General features: G+C 51.5%; 5 protein-coding genes across 5 annotated transcripts; 3 read left to right on the top strand and 2 right to left on the bottom strand.

Annotated features, from left to right (window-relative positions):
• Positions 1-747: 747 nt before the first annotated feature.
• On the top strand, positions 748-3,545 carry BO79DRAFT_244671 (ESCRT-0 subunit protein HSE1). The gene is made up of 8 exons (XM_025685401.1): positions 748-1,141; positions 1,223-1,272; positions 1,350-1,384; positions 1,448-1,523; positions 1,587-1,854; positions 1,904-2,518; positions 2,577-2,783; positions 2,836-3,545. Exons 1-8 carry the CDS (start codon positions 1,102-1,104, stop codon positions 3,435-3,437), a joined length of 1,893 nt encoding a protein of 630 aa, XP_025541187.1. The 5' UTR covers positions 748-1,101; the 3' UTR covers positions 3,438-3,545.
• A 774-nt stretch (positions 3,546-4,319) lies between these two features.
• Positions 4,320-6,205, bottom strand: BO79DRAFT_263110 (uncharacterized protein; the record flags this gene model as incomplete). Its single annotated transcript, XM_025686632.1, has 2 exons — positions 5,852-6,205; positions 4,320-5,786 (listed from the first exon to the last, which is right to left on the bottom strand). Exons 1-2 carry the CDS (start codon positions 6,119-6,121, stop codon positions 4,320-4,322), a joined length of 1,737 nt encoding a protein of 578 aa, XP_025541188.1. The 5' UTR covers positions 6,122-6,205.
• Positions 6,206-6,986: 781 nt separating this feature from the next.
• BO79DRAFT_263112 (oxidoreductase, short-chain dehydrogenase/reductase family) lies at positions 6,987-8,023 on the top strand (the record flags this gene model as incomplete). Its single annotated transcript, XM_025686633.1, has 4 exons — positions 6,987-7,204; positions 7,277-7,477; positions 7,566-7,717; positions 7,815-8,023. The coding sequence occupies 4 exons, from the start codon at positions 6,987-6,989 to the stop codon at positions 8,021-8,023; spliced, it is 780 nt and encodes a 259-aa protein (XP_025541189.1).
• A 170-nt stretch (positions 8,024-8,193) lies between these two features.
• Positions 8,194-15,930, bottom strand: BO79DRAFT_263118 (type I polyketide synthase; the record flags this gene model as incomplete). Its single annotated transcript, XM_025686634.1, has 8 exons — positions 15,454-15,930; positions 15,242-15,386; positions 14,918-15,186; positions 14,506-14,868; positions 13,517-14,456; positions 9,134-13,458; positions 8,402-9,074; positions 8,194-8,351 (listed from the first exon to the last, which is right to left on the bottom strand). The coding sequence occupies exons 1-8, from the start codon at positions 15,652-15,654 to the stop codon at positions 8,194-8,196; spliced, it is 7,074 nt and encodes a 2,357-aa protein (XP_025541190.1). The 5' UTR covers positions 15,655-15,930.
• A 222-nt stretch (positions 15,931-16,152) lies between these two features.
• BO79DRAFT_192870 (zinc-binding alcohol dehydrogenase family protein) lies at positions 16,153-17,366 on the top strand (the record flags this gene model as incomplete). The annotated part of the gene is made up of 2 exons (XM_025680925.1): positions 16,153-16,328; positions 16,387-17,366. Exons 1-2 carry the CDS (start codon positions 16,217-16,219, stop codon positions 17,364-17,366), a joined length of 1,092 nt encoding a protein of 363 aa, XP_025541191.1. The 5' UTR covers positions 16,153-16,216.
• Between the last annotated feature and the right edge of the window lie 645 nt (positions 17,367-18,011).

Consider the following 18,011-nt stretch of genomic DNA (forward strand, 5'->3'; position numbering starts at 1 on the left):
ATTCTTTCTTTCGACGTTGGCTTTTGAGCGAGTGAAGAAGCCTGTACAATCTCCTGGGGCTATCCGTCCAGCTATTGTCAATATTGTCGTTTGTGAGTGTTTATTGTTGCCATGGAGCCGAAGCTCAAGAGGAAGCTTGAAGCTTCATATAATGAACGGGCGCCGGTGGCCGGCGTGGTGACCGGCCCCCATCTTATTGTTACTTGTCTTGCAGCTGTTGGGTTGTTTCCCATCTCCATCTCTTCCAGCGACCGATATTCTTGATGATTTATGAGGCATTTTCCCGACTGTTTTGACGACAAAAAAAAGAACAAAAGTGTGGAGCTTTTGTCTGTCTTGTTCTTGAGTTGACGATTATTATTTGAGCGGTTACATTGATATAGAGGGATCTTTAAGTGCCATGGGGCTATTGCTTATGTGTGAGGGATGGTCATGATTCATATTCTTTGTTATTTTTATCGTGAAGACCACGATGTGACTTTTTATTACCTTTCGATCAATCATCAGGAATCACCCGGGGTATATTTCTATCACAGTAGAAACTACAAAGTAGAATATCAAGAATATCGTCATTGCCTGCCAACTTCAATAAAGGCAGTGCCCCACTAGTCCAGAAAGGGGCGGGTCTCGCTTAATCGGGCGTAGCGCGGCCAGTCAGCGTCAGAGGCGCTGCTCTCCGTCGGCGCGATCACCTGCTGAGCATCAGGTGGCAGCCTGTCTTTCCCTTTCCCCTTGACTATCCAGTTGCTATCTCTTCCTCCCTGTCCTTCGTTGTGGTTCGATACCCAGTCCTGGTGGAATACCCCGTCTTCAAGGGATCTTGACCCGCAAGCGCCTCAATTGATCCCGACCTCGTTTACTTCGGCTCCCGCTGACCGCAGTGTCCCCCGCATCGGGTGTCATCTCGCGGCCTGGAAACAGTGAACCATCGATCCTACAACAAGGACAACCGGACTTGCATTACACGAGCAGCTTCCTTGAACATATCATATCTTGTGCTGTCTGCCATACAGCAGTATCTGAATCAACTCGTTCGCGTGAATTAACAGTCCGAGTTGCAACGCAGTGATTGTCCCGGGCGCTCGGAGACACAACCCCGTGATGTTTCGCGCACAGCAAAACGCCTTTGACGATGCAGTCGGTATGAGATGGCCCTTTTTTATTGCACATTGTGCAGCTCTACCATCCTCTACGTGTTGCTAATCTGAGTGTTCTGGTATAGCCAAGGCGACCGACGAGAACCTGACCTCCGAGAACTGGGAGTACATCCTGGTACGCAAACCTAGATCGATTTACCTGCCGTTCACTGGCCGAATGATATATATCTGACTGGAGTTACTGGTGTTTAGGATGTTTGCGATAAAGTTGGTGCCGAGGAGTCAGGGTATGCTTCGCCGTTGGTTGTCCTTTCCGGTGCACGTCATTCTGACAATGGATTTGTTTCTAGAGCGAAAGATGCCGTCGCCGCTATGATAAAGAGACTTGCGCACAGAAACGCCAATGTGCAACTTTATACTTTGGAGGTTCGTGCTGGATGCTGTGGCATCTCCGGGCTTGGGGGCTTATGTGTACTGATACGGCTATAGTTGGCGAACGCCCTCGCTCAGAACTGCGGTCCCAAGATTCATCGCGAGCTTGCGTCTAGGAGCTTCACTGATGCTCTGCTGCGTCTAGCGAATGATAGAGTGAGTTGGACTTCTACCGACGAAGAGCATCGCACTTATACCGAGCAGAACACCCATCAACAGGTCAAGTCGAAGATCCTAGAACGCATGCAGGAATGGACGGAGATGTTCGCCAGTAACCCGGATTTCGGAATCATGGAACAAGCATACATGAAGCTTAAGACCCAGAGTAAGATCTTCAGCAGTTGTGGATAGTGGAGAGAAGCTCACTATTTTAGACCCGAACCTGCAGCCTCCGTCGAAGCCTGGAAAGCGGGAAATCACCGATTCAGATCGCCAAAAGGAAGAGGAGGAGCTGCAAATGGCCCTTGCACTGTCGATAAGAGAAAAGGCCACGATTGCCCCTGCTCCACAGCCCGAAGCCAGCTCCAGTGCTGCTCCAGTCAACCAGAACCAGACACCTGCTGCCACGTCCCAGGCCGTCCCCTCGGGTACTTCTGCCGCCACAGTTTCGCGCGTTAGAGCCTTGTTCGACTTTCAGCCTTCAGAACCCGGTGAACTGCAGTTCCGCAAGGGAGATGTCATCGCTGTCCTCGAGTCTGTCTACAAGGATTGGTGGAAGGGTTCCTTGAGAGGCCAGACCGGCATCTTCCCCCTTAACTATGTCGAGAAACTCCCTGACCCGACGGTTGAGGAGTTGCAGCGGGAAGCCCAGATGGAAGCCGATGTGTTTGGTCAGATCAAGAACGTTGAGAAGTTGTTGACCCTTCTGAGCACTCGCAGCTCCGAGCTGAATGTGCAGGACAATGAGGAGATCACGGCATTGTACCACTCCACATTGGCAATTCGCCCCAAGCTGATTGAGCTCATTGGGAAGTACTCGCAGAAGAAGGGTAAGATTCCGACACTCTAACTCTTTTTCTATCCTTCCTCTCCGCTAATTCTCTGCAGACGAGTTCACACAGCTCAATGAAAAGTTTATTAAGGCGCGGAGGGATTACGAGTCTCTGCTGGAGGCGTCCATGGCGCACCCCGCACAACCCCAATATGGCCGACCGGCTCAACCTCCTTACGGCTATCCTGGTGCCGCCCCTGTGGGATATCCTCAAGGTCCGCCACAGGCTGATCCTCAACGCTACTTCAGTCCCCGTCCTCAAGGTGAGTACCGCATGGACACCCTCACACTCACAGCTTGTCTAACATCTAGCAGAATCACAAGCGCCTCCGGCCAACGCGCCAGCATTCTACGGCGCAGACCAAGCACACGCATATCCTCCCCCTTCACAATCGCCCGATCCCCGTCAGACACCACCTGCTGGCGCCCCGTATCAGCAGCCACAGCAGCCGCCGCCGCAGCAGCGCCAGCCCTCCTCGGAGTCCTACCAGCCCGTGTACCACCGCCCGGAGTCCACATACGAGAACCCCCAAGAACTCGGCACATCCGTCTACGATTCCCCGGTTGAGCATCCCGCCAGCCAGAGACCACCATACCCCGGCGCCGTGCAGGTCCCTGCCGCAGTGCAGCAGCATTTCCAACAGCAACAGCAGCAGCAGCCGCAACAACAGCAACAACCGCACCCGGAATACCCTGCTTCAGGCTACGCTCCTGAAGACGCCTCCAGACCCCCTCCTGCCCACCAAGCACAGCCTCCTTACCCTTCACACCAACCGCCGCCTATGCACCAGCCCCCGCCTGTCCCAGGTACATCCACAACGCCAACGCCCTATCCTGCTCTGAACGCCGGAGGAGGATACCAGGCGTATAACCCGTCTCAAACGGACGTATCTAACCCCGCGTCATTCTACCGGTGATTTTGTACCATTTTTTTAGGCATGATGTAGTAGTTAGTGGTCTTAGGCAGATGTTGTTGAATTGATATCCTTTACGCATTTCATTGATTGAGGTGTGTGGTTTGATGTATGCTTCTTTCTTCTCTCTATCTTACTGTGGCCTGATAGTGGTTAGTTTTGTAGGTGTACTTAGCGAGCTAGCTACTATCCGCGTGTTGCTGCTGCCTTCATTGAATCGAACTGAATCAGTTCCCATATGAAATGCAAATGCAGAAGAGATGAAGACAGAGTACCGGAACCTCGTACATCCGACCAGGTAAGTAATGCAAACGCACTAATTTCTCAATTCAATGAATTGCATTAACTTGTCACTCAAGTAAGTAAGTAAAGTCGGTGACACATTATCTGAGATACCTATCATACATTTCGATTTCTTCCCTCCCCATCGACTTATCGCATCTCATCGTATCCCGTTAGTTTGAAAGAAAAGAAATCAGCCATCTCATCCACCTTACTCTCAGTCAACAGCGAGGCTTTTCATCATGGCTCGTACGTTCGTTAAGAAGAAAAGAAAAAAAAAAAAAAAAAAAAAGAAGTAACTCCATCCGGGGTATACTCGCACATGGAAAATGAAAATGAAAAGAAAGAAACAAGACCCAAACACCGCCGACGCCATCCATCAGCTCACTTTTTCTTTTCACAACCTTTTCATAAAAAAAGCAGAACAGTCACACAAACATTAAAAGGAACAGGGAAAAACATTTGAATACACAATAAAAGAACAAACAAACAGGGAAATACAGGAAGAAAGCGAAAACAGATTAAACAGACAAAATCAGAAAACAAGGTAAGAGAGATCTCACATCATCACAATCACAGTGAGAGAAAGATAGAAAGAGGCAGCTAAAGCTCATACCCCTTGGTCATAGTCATAGCTCTCTCACAAACTCTGAAGCGAGCCTCAAAACCACCCCAGAAGTTGAACGCATTCCAAGGGGCCGCCACTCTCACGGTTTCGCCAGTCCACTTGAAGACCTCAATGGGGAGCATCTCGCCCTTCTCACTCCTGCGCGAAGTCATATACTTCGGACCGACGATATAACCGCGGCCGTAGGCAAGACCATATCCCACGGCTTTCTCATCGTCGTCGCTTCGCTCAGGGTCGACGTTGAAGTCAATGTATCCGACCTGCTCGTTGTGTTCGTCGACCTGGTTCAGGCCGTTGCAGGTACCAGCGTACTGGAGGTAGACGCGCCACTTGACATTGTCGTTTCTGAACCGGTGGACGGTCAGGCGGGGAACCTTCTCCCAATCATCGTCATCATCGGACTCGGGAGTGTGATTCTGGGTAGTGCTTTTCTTGTCCAGCATTTTGCGCATCTGGTCGACTTTTTCGCAGTCCAGAGCGAGGATCATAGCTCCCTGCAGTTTTCCGAGAGAGAAGGTGGCGCGCGCGGCGGGATCGTTGCGACGGGGTGCGTTGATGTCGAGAGAGAAGTCCTCGTAGCCCCAGGGGTCGATGACGTTGCAGCGGATGACATATTGGCCTTGGAGGTTGCCCAATCTCAATGGAGTGATGTTATTGGGGTTCACGAGCTGCTTGAACAGGTTGTGGCGACTAAGCTTGGTCTGCCACACCTGAGCGATGATGGTATCGTCGTACAACTTCTCGTTCATACCGGCGGCGTGGATCTTGGCGACTACTCCGGTGAGTTTCTCGGCGTGCTCGCTCCAGGTCAGCAGTGTCCAGGTACCGCCGCGGCCCGGGGTAGTGGCGATCAAGAGACCGTTGATATTGGCTACGGCTTTTCTGAGTTTCTCGCGCACGTCGAAATAAAGCTGCGGCATGAGCTGAACGGGCTCCAGGGTTCTGTCGTGAGCGGGGACACCCATCTCAAAGGGGTAGTCAAGTGAGAGGAAGTACTTCTTCAGGAAGCGGCGGTGGTCAAAGTTCGCTTCGAAGGTCGGCACATATTCCTTGATGTGGTTGTCTGCCAGACTGGCGAAACCTGCATCCAAGCCTTCTTCGAAGGAGTCTGCCCATCCGATGACGGTGGCCGGGTGACTGATCTGGAAGCTCAGACCGGGGATGGAAAGAGCAATGCTCACGAACTGCTGGTTGTACACGTTGTGCAGGACAATGGCCTTTGACTGCTTGCTCTTGTCGGGCACTCCGTCTTCCTTGTCGAGGAAGTACTTGGCCATGAAGAGAGAAGGGTCGAACAGAGCTTCGTCGGAGGGAGTGACCTGACGAGCGAACTTCTTCACCCGCCAGTCAGCCTTTTGCTGCTGGTAGTCCTCCTGTACGGCTTGGTACATGTCGTACAAGGTTTTTTCGAGGAGGAGGACTGAAGGCGAGTCATACTTGCACTGGTTCGTCTTTGGTCAGCTTTTGTTTCTAAGGATTGAGGATCAAGATGAAGGGGAGTGTTTACGTGTCCGTCTCTGTATTCTTTTTCAAGCAGAGCCAACAGCTGAGCAACAGTATTAGAAGGCTCATAGGGGATGCCAAAATGCTGAAGCTGGGCGGCTATCCAACGCTTCACAGGCCGTCTGCTGGGTGCAGTGACCGGTTTCACGGGGAAGAGCGTGTCCAGGATCAACGATGAGGCTCTGGGGATGCTGGCTACGGTGACTCCATAGTCATCGTAGGTGTATGGGCCGTATTTCACGAAGGAGGGACGTTGAGGGAATGCACTATCCATGATGATTGACTATCTGTATGCCAATGATGGATAGGGAGATGGATTATGATGGAAGTGTATGCAGAAAGCGAGATGAGAAATGAGATGAAAGATGAGATGATCAGTGATTTCACCTTGTAGAAGAAAGAAGATGAAGAGGTAGAAGGTGCTGTGTTTGTGCGAGAAAGATAAGGCCCTCACTACCTGTTGTATACAACGCGTTGACAAGCGAGACGCGTTGCCTCTTCTGGGACATCAGTGGATTTTTTATTCACGCAACTGGCACTACGCCACGTGATGGCTACTGTTTCTTAGAAGGGGGGTTTGGCTACCAGGGAACATGTGCTGTGTTAGTAGCTGTGTGAAATTGAGCACATTACAAAGCTTCTAGTGAAGCAGAGGACTTTAGTAGTGTAGAGTGTGCTGGGATGAACATCCTATAACTGAGTCTCGGCGTAGGGCTACTTGAAGTATAAATGCAGCTTTGTATACAAGTCAATGGTGTTGACGGTAGCAGTGATCACATCTTGCGCACCACATGCACAAACCAAAATAACAGCATAAATCCGTAGAGTCCAATATCTCCATTATCATCTAAAATGATACTCGATCTCCCCCCTCTTCCAGATGAAGCTATCCAGAAATCCGAAAAGGAAGTCCGTCCATCCCGGCTTTAAGTTCGGAAGCCGACAGCCACACTAGTACTGCACTCTAATCTTAATCCCGGAGATCAAGCTTCGGCCCACCAACTCTGCTGTCCGGTTCTACCAATCACTACTACTCGATCTATTAAAGTATATAAAAGCTATGATGGTGATGCAGTTCAGCATCTTCAATTCAACCCAAGCACAACCGAACTCAATCCAGAGCAACTACCCAAAGCACAATGTCCTTCCCATACAAGCACATCCTCATCATCGGCGCCACTGCTGGCATCGGACGAGCTCTCGCATCACGCTTCGTGCAATCCGGAGCCAAAGTCACAGTCGTCGGACGACGCAAAGAGCGCCTCGACGAGTTCGTGCAAGAGCACGGCGAAGACAAGGCCAATGCGGTCCAGTTTGATATCAGTGATTTGGATAAGATTCCTGGGTTTGCTGCTGAGTAAGTGCCTACTACAGATACTTTATCTACATCTACAACCAACAATGAATACTAAAGTTATTCTCATGATAGGCTGATGACCAAATCCCCCACAATCGACAGCATCTTCCTCAACGCCGGCATCATGCTCCCCACCGACATGACCGACCCCGAGAAATTCGACCTATCCAGCTTCAACAAGCAAATGCACGTAAACTTTACCAGTTATGTTGCGTTGACGCATGCCTTTTTGCCATATCTTACCAGGAAAGGGGGAGATACAAGCTTGATTTAGTGCGTGCCATTCCACAATATCCAAATATATATATATATATACTATCAGAGATGACAGTATATACTGATCAATGATCATCATGTATAGCACCACATCCAACATCGCCATCGTCCCCGCAACCTGGATGCCCGCATACTCTTCCTCCAAGGCCGCCCTGGGCGCCTTCATTATCTGTCTGCGGGATCAGTTGCGTAAGACCGAAGTGAAGGTTATTGAGGTGTCGCCGCCGGCGGTGCAATGTGAGTTTGTCCATATCCATTTCATAGTAGTACTTCTACTGTCATCCTCATCTATTCGTCTAAAAATATATATTTGTTTGACTGACTACCCCTGCAGCCGAACTCCACGATTTCATGGGTGAAGAAGGGCGTAAAGTCGGTATGCCCCTGGAGAAATTCACGGATGAGGCATTCCAGGGTCTAGTGGAAGGAAAGGACGAAATCATCGTGGGAGGTATTGGGCCTAAGGATGTGTTCTTGGATATTGCGAATAAGCGCAGGGCCGCGGCTACGCAGTTTGCGAGGATGTTGTTGGGGGATAATTAGATGGTGGATTGTTGGGATTTTGCTTCAATAGACTTTGATTTATATATATAGCGGTTATACTAATCGGCAGTCTGTTTCATTGGGGTGTTTTATAGCAATCACATGTTGACAATCTATCCTATATAGCCTGCTGCAACTTCAATATTGAACAAGGAGCCAATATACGCAATCTACGTAACAGTAACAAACGAGCTCAGCGTGGCAATCTTCTCTGCCAACACTCTCACCGGCTGTGCCCCAATAAACTCAAACGAGGACAACTCCGCGCCCATCTCGCGACTAACCCAGTTCTGAACCTCCGCGGCTTTGAGCGAGTCAACTAAAACCCCTACCGTCAGTAAAAGCCTATAACGAAACATATACAGGTATGATACTCACCACCCAACGCCGAAAAAGGCAACTCCAAATCAATAGCCTCCGCGGACGACGCCATCGCCCTGGCTAAATACTCCTGCAGTGCTTGATTCACGACGCGCACCGCCTCATCCACCGACTCCGCCTTCTTCAGCAACGTGCTGGTCTTGACCACACCAGCTCCTGCCTCCTCATCAGCAAGAACTTGAATGCGGTGATCGAATTTGCGATCGAATTGCCAGGAAGTTGCCCCGTCGGTGCGCGGTAGCGTGTCCGTTAGCCCGGCGATGACCTGTGCCGGGACTGGGGTGATTTTCTGGACGATCACGCGAAGCAGAGTTTGCACCTCATGTTGCAGAATCTCGGTACCCTCTAGGTGTCGGTATCGCTGGCGTCGCTGCTCGGGTGTTTCGGCTACGTCGCCCAGTCCGCTGGCGTCTGGGACTAGGCCGATGTTGATGCTGTGTCCTGGTAGGTGGTGTTTGCGTCGCCAGGTCATCAGCGCGTCCATGTACCCGTTTCCGGCTGCGTAGTTGGCCTGGCCCATGTTTCCGGTTATACTGGCTACTGATGACAGTGTCACGAAGAAGTCTAGCGGGGTGGAGGAGAACGCCTCGTGGAGGTTCCATGTCCCCTGGATCTTGGGCTCGGTGGATTGCTTCCACGCGTCGAAATCCATGTGCTCAAACATACCGTCCTGTTAAGAAGATGAAGCTTAGCTTTTGAGGAAAGATGGTTGGTTGTGATCTGACTTACCTTGAGAACAGTTGCACATTGCACGATACCACGAATGCGCCAGCGACTTTCTTCAGCTCGGGTCAACAGACTTTGCACCTCATCCCGGCTGGCAGCGTTGCATTGCACGATATCGGTTTGCACACCTCGGTCTTGAAGCTCTTTCAGTGTAATCTGCTGTGTCTCCCGAACAGCCCCAGAGCGGCTCAAGAAGACAAGATGACGGGCGCCGCAGTTGACAAGCGTATTGGCTATTGCAATCCCGAGAGTGCCCAGCCCACCGACTAGAATGTAGGTATTTTCCGCAGGCAGAGGGGCAGGATCTGGGAGGGCTGGCACAATTGGCACCTTGCCTGGAGCCTGAAGATCGATAACCACACGGGTACCGCTGTCGCGTGCATGCGCAACAGCATCTGCGATCCGGGAAACCGGGAAGGAAGGATAAGATTGGACCCTGGCGAGGGCGTCTGATCCAAGAAGATCAACTGCACGATGGAAGTTGGCCTGCAGCTGGCGGGGAGCTTCGCGGAGCATCCTCGATAACCTTGCAGAGCTGACAGTGCATCCGCGGTCAACGAATGTCTGAGGTAGAGCAGCTAGGTTCAGCTCCTCGCTAAGATCCACCAGCCTGCCGCTGTAAGACAAGCAACGCGCCGCAAGTCGACTGACAGAACCTCCCAGGCAGCAAACGCTGAGCTCTACCCCCTTGCCCCCAGTCAGCCGTTTGACGGTTGTATCAAGCTCCCTATGAATGGGAATAATTCTTTCATGCAATCCAGCAAATTTGGAGCGCATCTCATTGAGATTATTCTCGCCATTGACCGCCACGTACACCTGCATGCCAGCAGCCAGAGCACAGTCAACTGTGGCGCGCAAGGTCTGGCTATTTGAACCAACTATGAGAACCGACGAAGCAGAAGCCCCGAAGCTGCCAAACAGGCTGGTATAGGCAGCTGCAAACGCCACTGGCATGGAAACCGACTTTGCCTGATCCTGACGTGATGGCGAATGCCAGATGGCACTTGCTGGAAGGCGAGCATGGGTGGCTAAAGCACTGGACCACGCATCACTGGGGATGGCACACAAGACTTCATCTCCCACTTGGAATGCTGAGCCGATAGATGCCCCAACCTGGCGGACCACTCCGACTGCTTCGATGGCCGCTGTACGTGCCTCTGGGGAGATGCCACCTTTGCCGGTGGGCTCACAGATGGAGATCTTGTGTAGTTGAACCTCAACTAGATCATCGGCTAAAGCTGTATTCAACCGGTCGTCCAGCTCCCACTGGAAATCACTGATATCCTGCGACTTATTACAGAATTGCAGCGGTCTCGAGTCTTGTGCGAGCTCTGCCATGATAGGACGCGGTCCATGTAAGAGCGTATCCATGCATTCATCCACTGGAGCAGTCGCGACGGTTCGCGGAACAAGCAGACGATTGTCTTGCACATAGAATTCCCAGTCATGCGGCCGTGATTGGGGCTGCAATGTTAGCTGCAACACGTGTGCAATTATGCGCGCCAGAATATGAGGATCATTCTCCTTTTCGGAAACAAGCAATTGAGGCAGCATGATACGGGCGTTCTCATTGCGTACGGTCCGCAAAAGTCCCGTCGTAGCCCCGAAGCCTGCATAGCCAGATGCCTCGTGCTCCGGGCACTGCGACACCCAGAGGAGACACTTTGCTCCCAACAAGGACCGAAAGCGTGAGATCTCATTTGACGCCCAGTTCGTTATCCACGGACGCTGCAGCTCGAGCAGTGATATGATGGTTTTATCTTTCAGCTCTGAAGCCTTATCAATATCTACCAGCTCAATCTTAGAGCCGAGGTTGCCCACGACGCCATCCAGCTCATGCAAAAGAGGACCAACCGACTCATTCGCTGCGCTGCTCAAGATGTAGACTGTTGGATCCAACTTTACCGGAGCATGTTGACGGCGAAGGAGAAGATAGTCAGTATCATCAATCAAGCTCTGTACTTCCCAGTCTGCATGGCCTGCATTGCGTAATACTGCATCGTGCTCTTCATCAGTCGCTCGAGCGACAATCCAAGATTCCGGTCCAGTAATAGGAAGCAAAGAGTCGAGCAGGGCCTTGGCAGTATCACCTCTCCAGACATTCGGATGATCAACAATGACCGCATCATAGGCACTTTCTCCCAGCAATTCCGTGTCTAGATCCTGCAGGGACGCAACTGGCAGAACCTGACATCCTTCCAGAGACTCCTGAATGGCCTTGACCTGGTCAGTTGATCCCTCAATGTCAGGGTCAGATAGAACGATGGTGAGCTGCTGTAGTCGAGGTCGATGACTGCATTTTGGCGCATATGGTTCGAGAGCTTCTAAGACCTGATCCGTGCTTTTGGTAGTCACCGCCAGGACGCGAGCATCTCCATGAGTGTGGCAGACCCGGCCAATCCAGCTCTTCAGTCCACCGGATAGACGGACTTCTGGACCAGAGAAAGAATCTACGTGCTCAGCCCATCGAAGCGTCGAGAACCGGCTTTGCTGGATTTCCTCTTTGGTCGAGTTACCGGACCGCGTAGGCACGCGACCTAATAGCACCCCTTGCAGAACCACTCCAGGCTGCTGCCAGGATGGGTCCGAGGCGATCGACTCGGAAAGTGACACGCCGTTCTCATTGCGTGTCTCCACATGCACATCATATCGGTCACCAGCCTGCAAGGAGAAGTCTGTCGAGAGATAAAGACGCTCTACTCCCACGGGAATATTGGCGTTGTGGTTGGTCAGGGCATCTGAGCAGGACAACACGGCAGCCTGGAAGAGGGCATCCAGCGCGGTGGGATGGATAAGGCATGAAGATTCACGCTCATATGGCATCATCTGCTTGGTATTTGGTGCGACTCCAGTGACGTACAGACGAGACCCTGAGTCAAAGGCTACGCCAGCTATAGACCGGAAGGTCGATCCCAGACTGACGCCCCCGGTTTCTGAGAGCCATTCATAGACGGCCTCGATCTCAGCCTTCTTTGCCACAGCTTGCGTCTGTCGCACTCGTTGTACGGTGCTCTGCCAGTCTGCAGCACATCCCACCCCATCTTCATCAGCATACTGTGGAGCAAAGGTCCCTTTCGCATGCTGGACCCAGGATGAATTCTCAGGCAAGGAGAAAATGCCGAATTCATACCATCCATTCATGCCGCGATGCGGTGCCACATGGAGAACCACTTCCAGACCCCGTTCGTCTGGGGGAATTACAACTCCCCGGAAAAAGTCAAGATCATGGAATTCAATCCCCTCTAACCACTTCGTAGTGTCTGAAAGCTGACGGGCTGCCTCTGCAACCATGGACACCATGCCAGCTGCTGGATATACTATAGAGCCAGCCACCACATGATCCGCAAGCCAGGGCAGTTCCGAAACCCGGAGGAAATTACGCCACCGCGGCTCCAGATCATTCTGGTAGTCCCAAGGTATACCGAGGAGGTCGTGACGGGGTTCTGTGCGCTGTCGCAGCCGGGCTGACTCCAATGGCTCATGCCAGAAGCTGGACTGATGGTTCCATGCGTAAGATGGAAGGTCTCGGCTCACTTGTGGCCTTATGCCGTCCAGAAAGCTTTGGTTTGCTGTATCTAGGTCGATCGCATAGCCCAAGCACCACAAGAGACCGGCAGCTTGAAGGGCGGTTTGCCGAGAGTTCTGCTTGCGCAGCACTAGACTTCTGTAAGGAATGGAAGCCAAATCAGCATTGGCTTCCTGCAGGGTCTGATTGAACGGCCCCTTTAGAGCTTCATGTGGTCCAATTTCCAAGAAGCCTGCCCACTTGACTGGAACTACTCGCCGTCTCCCTCGTCCTTTACCGGCCTCGGCCATGGTAACAATTTTGGTGACTGCCGCAGCAAACTCAACTGGGCTGACCAGGTTGCGCACCCAGTATGCCGCGTCTAGATCTGCTGGCTGCAAGAGCTCTTTGTTGACAGACGAGAACATAGCTATGGATCCATTGTACCTGTCGGTCGGCTGAATAGATTCAATGGCTGCTTTATAGTCATCAGCCAACACTCTCATGTGCGGTGAGTGGTAGGCAGTGTCTACGCGCAGCTTGCGCGCAAAACGACCGTCTGCTTGCAAACGCCCCTCAAGCAGATTTATTTCGTCAATGTTGCCGGAAAGAGTGACACTCGATGGGCTGTTCACACAAGCTATTACCACGGACTCCGGGGGTAGGGTCTGCAAATATCCCTGCACATCAGCGGCAGAAATACCAGCAGCGAGCATACCACCGCGGCTCCCACTTTCAGCAATCCGTTGTGATAGCACACCGCGGAAATACGTGACACGAATGGCATCCTCGTGGGTCAAGTAGCCGGCCGCATAGGCAGCCCCTAGAGCACAGGTAAGTCATCTCGTGGAGAGCAACCGGACAAAGTGAGAGAGACATACCAACTTCACCACTGGAATGGCCTACCACTGCCTTAGGAGTCACGCCCCAGCTGCGAAGCATGTCTACCAGGGCAATCTGTAAAGCGCAACAAGAGGGCTGACTGCGATCTGGTCGATTGATGCGGCTAGTCGTTGAATCCGCACGGATCTCCGCGAGTAAATCCCACGGGCAGTCAAAACTCCGCAGCACCTGCTGACTGCGTTCTATACTGGCCGCAAACACTGGGTTTGCTAATAGCTGGACACCCATACGTGGCCACTGGGCACCTTGACCCGTGAAAACGAACGCGAGGTGCGTCTGGTTCTTACGGCTGGCTCGAGGGAAAGTAGGCAAGCCCGCGGCCATCACATCTTGTAGCTCTGCTAGCGAATCAACCACGGCGAAGCTGCGAAACGGGAGCTGGGATCGCCGTGTAGCCATAGTATGTGCTACATTTGGCAATGAAATGCCTTTTCTTTTGCCATATGCGGTTGAATCGAGGAAGTTCTTCCACTTGTCCGCCGTGCGGTCTAACCCAGATTGGTCATGCGTAGAGACCACAACGACTTGGGTTATCCCTTCTGTGGTGTCGGACGAAGTTTGCGCCTTACCAAGGTACTGCGCTGTGCTCTCAAGAATAGCATGAGCGTTTGCACCCCCAAAGCCAAAAGAGTTGATGCTTGCACGTTGCGGCAGATGAGGTGGCCACGGTGCGGTGGTGTTGCTTAAGCGCAAGCTCCATTCCTCCAGTCGGATCTTAGGGTTCAAGTTCGAGAAGCCTGCGTTAGGAACGAGCATCCCCTTTTCTAAGCAAAGAACCACCTTGATAATGCTGGCTACGCCGGCAGCACCCTCGGTATGTCCTAGGTTGCTTTTGACAGATCCGACGTAAACAGGCTCATCGCCTGGCTTTCGTTCGGCACCAAAGCTTGCTCCGATGGCAGATAATTCAGTAGGATCCTAATGACGCTTTTAGTATTTTTTTCGCAACATTGAACTTCATACTAACACCAATTGCTGTCCCAGTTCCATGGGCTTCAAAATAAGACGTATCTCCCATCGATAATTGAGCTTGAGAATAGGTTGATCTGATCAAATCAGCCTGGGCGGTTGGATTCGGCATGGTGATTCCCGGAGTACGTCCATCCTGATTAGAGCCAGTAGCACGAACGATTGCTCTGATCGCGTCACCGTCTGCCATGGCCTTGGACAAGGGTTTCAGCAAGATTGCACCGAATCCCTCACCCCTACCATACCCATTAGCTTTACTATCAAAAGAGTGACTGATACCATCGGCACTGAGCATATGCATGTACGACAGCCGCTGGGTAAAATTCGGATGCAATATCAGACTTGCTCCGGTGACCAGCGCCTACAATAATCGGTTATTATCCTCGGATCATATATGAAGGCTCTCTTACCTGGCTACATTCGCCTGCCCGTAGTGCCTGGGTAGCCAGATGCAGCGCCGTCAAGCTGGACGAACAGGCCGTGTCCAGCATGATGCTGGGACCACGAAGATCAAAGAACCATGAAAGGCGGTTAGCCAACATAGTTCTCCCATTACCCGTGGCCGAGTTGTGTGGCATATCCATGATATCCCGAGTTGACAGCAGCTCGTAGTCATTGGTCATGCATCCGCTATAGACACCGGTAGTACTACCGGGTAGTGATTCCATCGGCACGCCTCCTGGGGTCATATTTCAGTTAATCATTTCCTCAGACTTTGTTAAGGATCTAGTTACCATTCTCAAAAGCTTCATACGCCACTTCGAGCAGGATGCGCTGAACAGGATCCATGCCTGCAGCCTCCTTGGATGTGATGGAAAAGAAGGGTGCATCGAAGCGGGATGGATCCTCGGCTAGAAAGAAGCCGCTATCGTGATTGATCTAATGATAGATTGTAAGTCCGTGACTAAGTCCAGCAGTAATCGGTTGTCATAATTGGTGAACATACAGCCCCTTTGCGCTCGTGACTGGGATGTTCCCAGGCTGAGGCTTGATAACGACTAGTAGGAACACGCCCATGCTCCTTTCGACCTAGGCGAAGCATGTCCCAAAATCCTTCAACAGAAGACGCTTCGCCGGCAAAGCGACATCCCATACCAATGATTGCAATTGGCTCTGGGCCAGATGTGTCTTTGGCTTGTTCTTCCATTGTGGCTGATGTTGCAAGATAGTTTCTTCAATCTGATCTCAAGTGAGTCAATATGGTCTCCCGGCCTTCCTTTTAACAGCTTAGCCTTCGACTATCAGCTCGATTATTCATTGATCTGATTCGTGATATACTTCATCCTCAAATTTGGCTTCGAAATGTGACGTTATGGCTAGCTGCTGTTAGGATGGCCGCGGAATCTAGAAACATTCAGGCATGTAATGCAAGATCCCAAGAAAGGTAACTGAACGACAAATGACGCAAGGACTGCTAGCTATAGCCCTGTATCCATCCTTTAGGTCATAAACTATGTTTGATCTTCGTTACTCCATCAAGGCAGGGCACAGTCATCGTTATTGTGTGAATTTCTTGGTAGGGGACTTCCTTATCGGGCCATGAAGATCCATGGAATCGGTTGCTATATAGAAGGGATAAGACTGTAGGCTGATATGCTCACTTGATAGTTCTCGAATCTAAATCAGGGTCTCGAATCCATTCCAACCCGCTCTTGCGTTAGACTTTTGAGTTTGCCATTGCCAGTGGACGCCCTTTAGGATCAATTATCATGGCCGTTCAGCGCGCTGTCATTGTCCGAGAGCGCGGTCAAGTTACTTTGGCCGATGATGTGCCGATACCCGCTTTGCCTGATGATTATATCCTGGTGAAGACACAAGCAGGTAAGTGGAGTTTTGATCTCATGTACCCGGGCGCAAGTTGTTAACGAAGTGAATATAGTGGCTTTGAACCCAACGGACTGGAAGCACGTTGACTTCGACACCTGCACAGGAACCATCGTCGGCTGTGACTACGCCGGTGTCGTGGAGGCTATCGGGCCACGAGTCAGGAAGCCTTGGAAGAAAGGGGACCGCGTGGCCGGCTTTGTGCACGGGTGTAACGTGAAGCAGACTCATGGAGGTGCATTTGCGCAGTATGTCATCGCGAAAGGGGACATACAATTCAGGGTGCCAAAATGGATGAGCATTGACGGAGCCGCTTTCTTGGGTGTTGGCATGATGACTATCGGCCAGAATCTTTATCAGTCCATGCAACTCCCTGGCCCTGGAATGGCATGTGATGATGAGATAGCGGATATGCAGAGAGACGAGAAGGGAAATGATGAGGACATCCCTAGCATCCTGATCTACGGTGGTGCAACGTCAACAGGTTCCCTCGCGATCCAATTTGCAAAGCTATCTGGGCTGCGCGTCGTCACAACGTGCTCAGAAGTTAATCGTGCCTGGATGCATGAACTGGGTGCGGATGCCGTCTTTGACTATCACGATCCTCACGTAGGTGACCGGATCCGTGAGTTTACCGATGACACCCTCGAGCTAGCTTTCGATACAATTTCCACTAACCAAACGGCTGCTATCTGTGCCGCTGCCATTTCATCCTCCGGGGGCTGTTACAATGCACTGCTAGACGTACGATGCCCGCGAGGCGATGTCGATACGCATGTTTCCATGGCATACGATATGATTGGAGAGCCATATGTGATGGGAGGCAAAGAAGTCCAGGCCCAGCCAGAAAATCTCTCATTTGGAGCGCAATGGGCGAATACCGTCGAAGTCCTTTTGCAGAGCCGTCAGGTCACCTCCCAACGGTTCCAGGTCAAGCCAGGAGGCCTAGCCGGGATTGCTTCGGGGTTGGATTGGCTGCGGCAAGGCAAGGTGCGGGCCTCAAAGCTGGTGTATAAGGTCGATGAAACTGCTTGAAACTGCGAGGCTGGAAATTTTTGTTAAGCCATGAGGTCAACCACCTGCCATTTTAGTGATTGATGTTGTACAAGGGGGGTTGAGGAATGGATCAAGCCGTGCGGAACGACAACAGCGGGTCCGTCCATCAGACAGGAATAGTATTTCCCGATGTTCACCTGCATCCATGTCTTTCACGATCGTCATGTAGATGGACATACCGCAATTTCATTGGATAAATAGCGATTCTTAGTAGACTATACGGACAATGGACCAATAAGAGCCACCGGAGCTTTTTCATCAGAATTCCAACTAGTGGAGACCGCGCGCAAGGGCCAAGTACCCGTGAGCGCCCTTGTCAGGAAGATGATTGAACTTATTTGGATCGATGCATTGGCTTCCTGTACCGGCAACATCCTTGAATTCGCGCAGAACAGCGAGATAAAGTTAGTCTAGTGATAACATACCGGATCACTTGCCTCGGCCTTTATCATCATCAGTAGGTCGTGGGGAATGCCACTAATTCAGTCGATATTTTACGTGGTGGGTTCTAGTCATACCGCTGGGATCGACAACGTTCGTGTCACCTTATGGCGTCGTGAAACGATAATCAGCGTCGCTGTTAACTTTCTCCAAGTATGGTTTGCCTATTACTTGTGAACAGTA

Source organism: Aspergillus costaricaensis, assembly GCF_003184835.1.
Source record: "Aspergillus costaricaensis CBS 115574 unplaced genomic scaffold BO79scaffold_11, whole genome shotgun sequence".
In the NCBI taxonomy this organism is placed as follows: Eukaryota; Fungi; Ascomycota; class Eurotiomycetes; order Eurotiales; family Aspergillaceae; genus Aspergillus; species Aspergillus costaricensis.

What these genes read in the sequence shown, in the direction of transcription:
- BO79DRAFT_244671 (XM_025685401.1), top strand. Translation starts at nt 1,102, where the DNA reads ATGTTTCGCGCACAGCAAAACGCCTTTGACGATGCAGTCG. An exon ending in AGAACTGGGAGTACATCCTG is followed by an intron (nt 1,273 to 1,349) that starts GTACGCAAACCT and finishes ACTGGTGTTTAG; the next exon opens with GATGTTTGCGATAAAGTTGG. An exon ending in TGCAACTTTATACTTTGGAG is followed by an intron (nt 1,524 to 1,586) that starts GTTCGTGCTGGA and finishes ATACGGCTATAG; the next exon opens with TTGGCGAACGCCCTCGCTCA.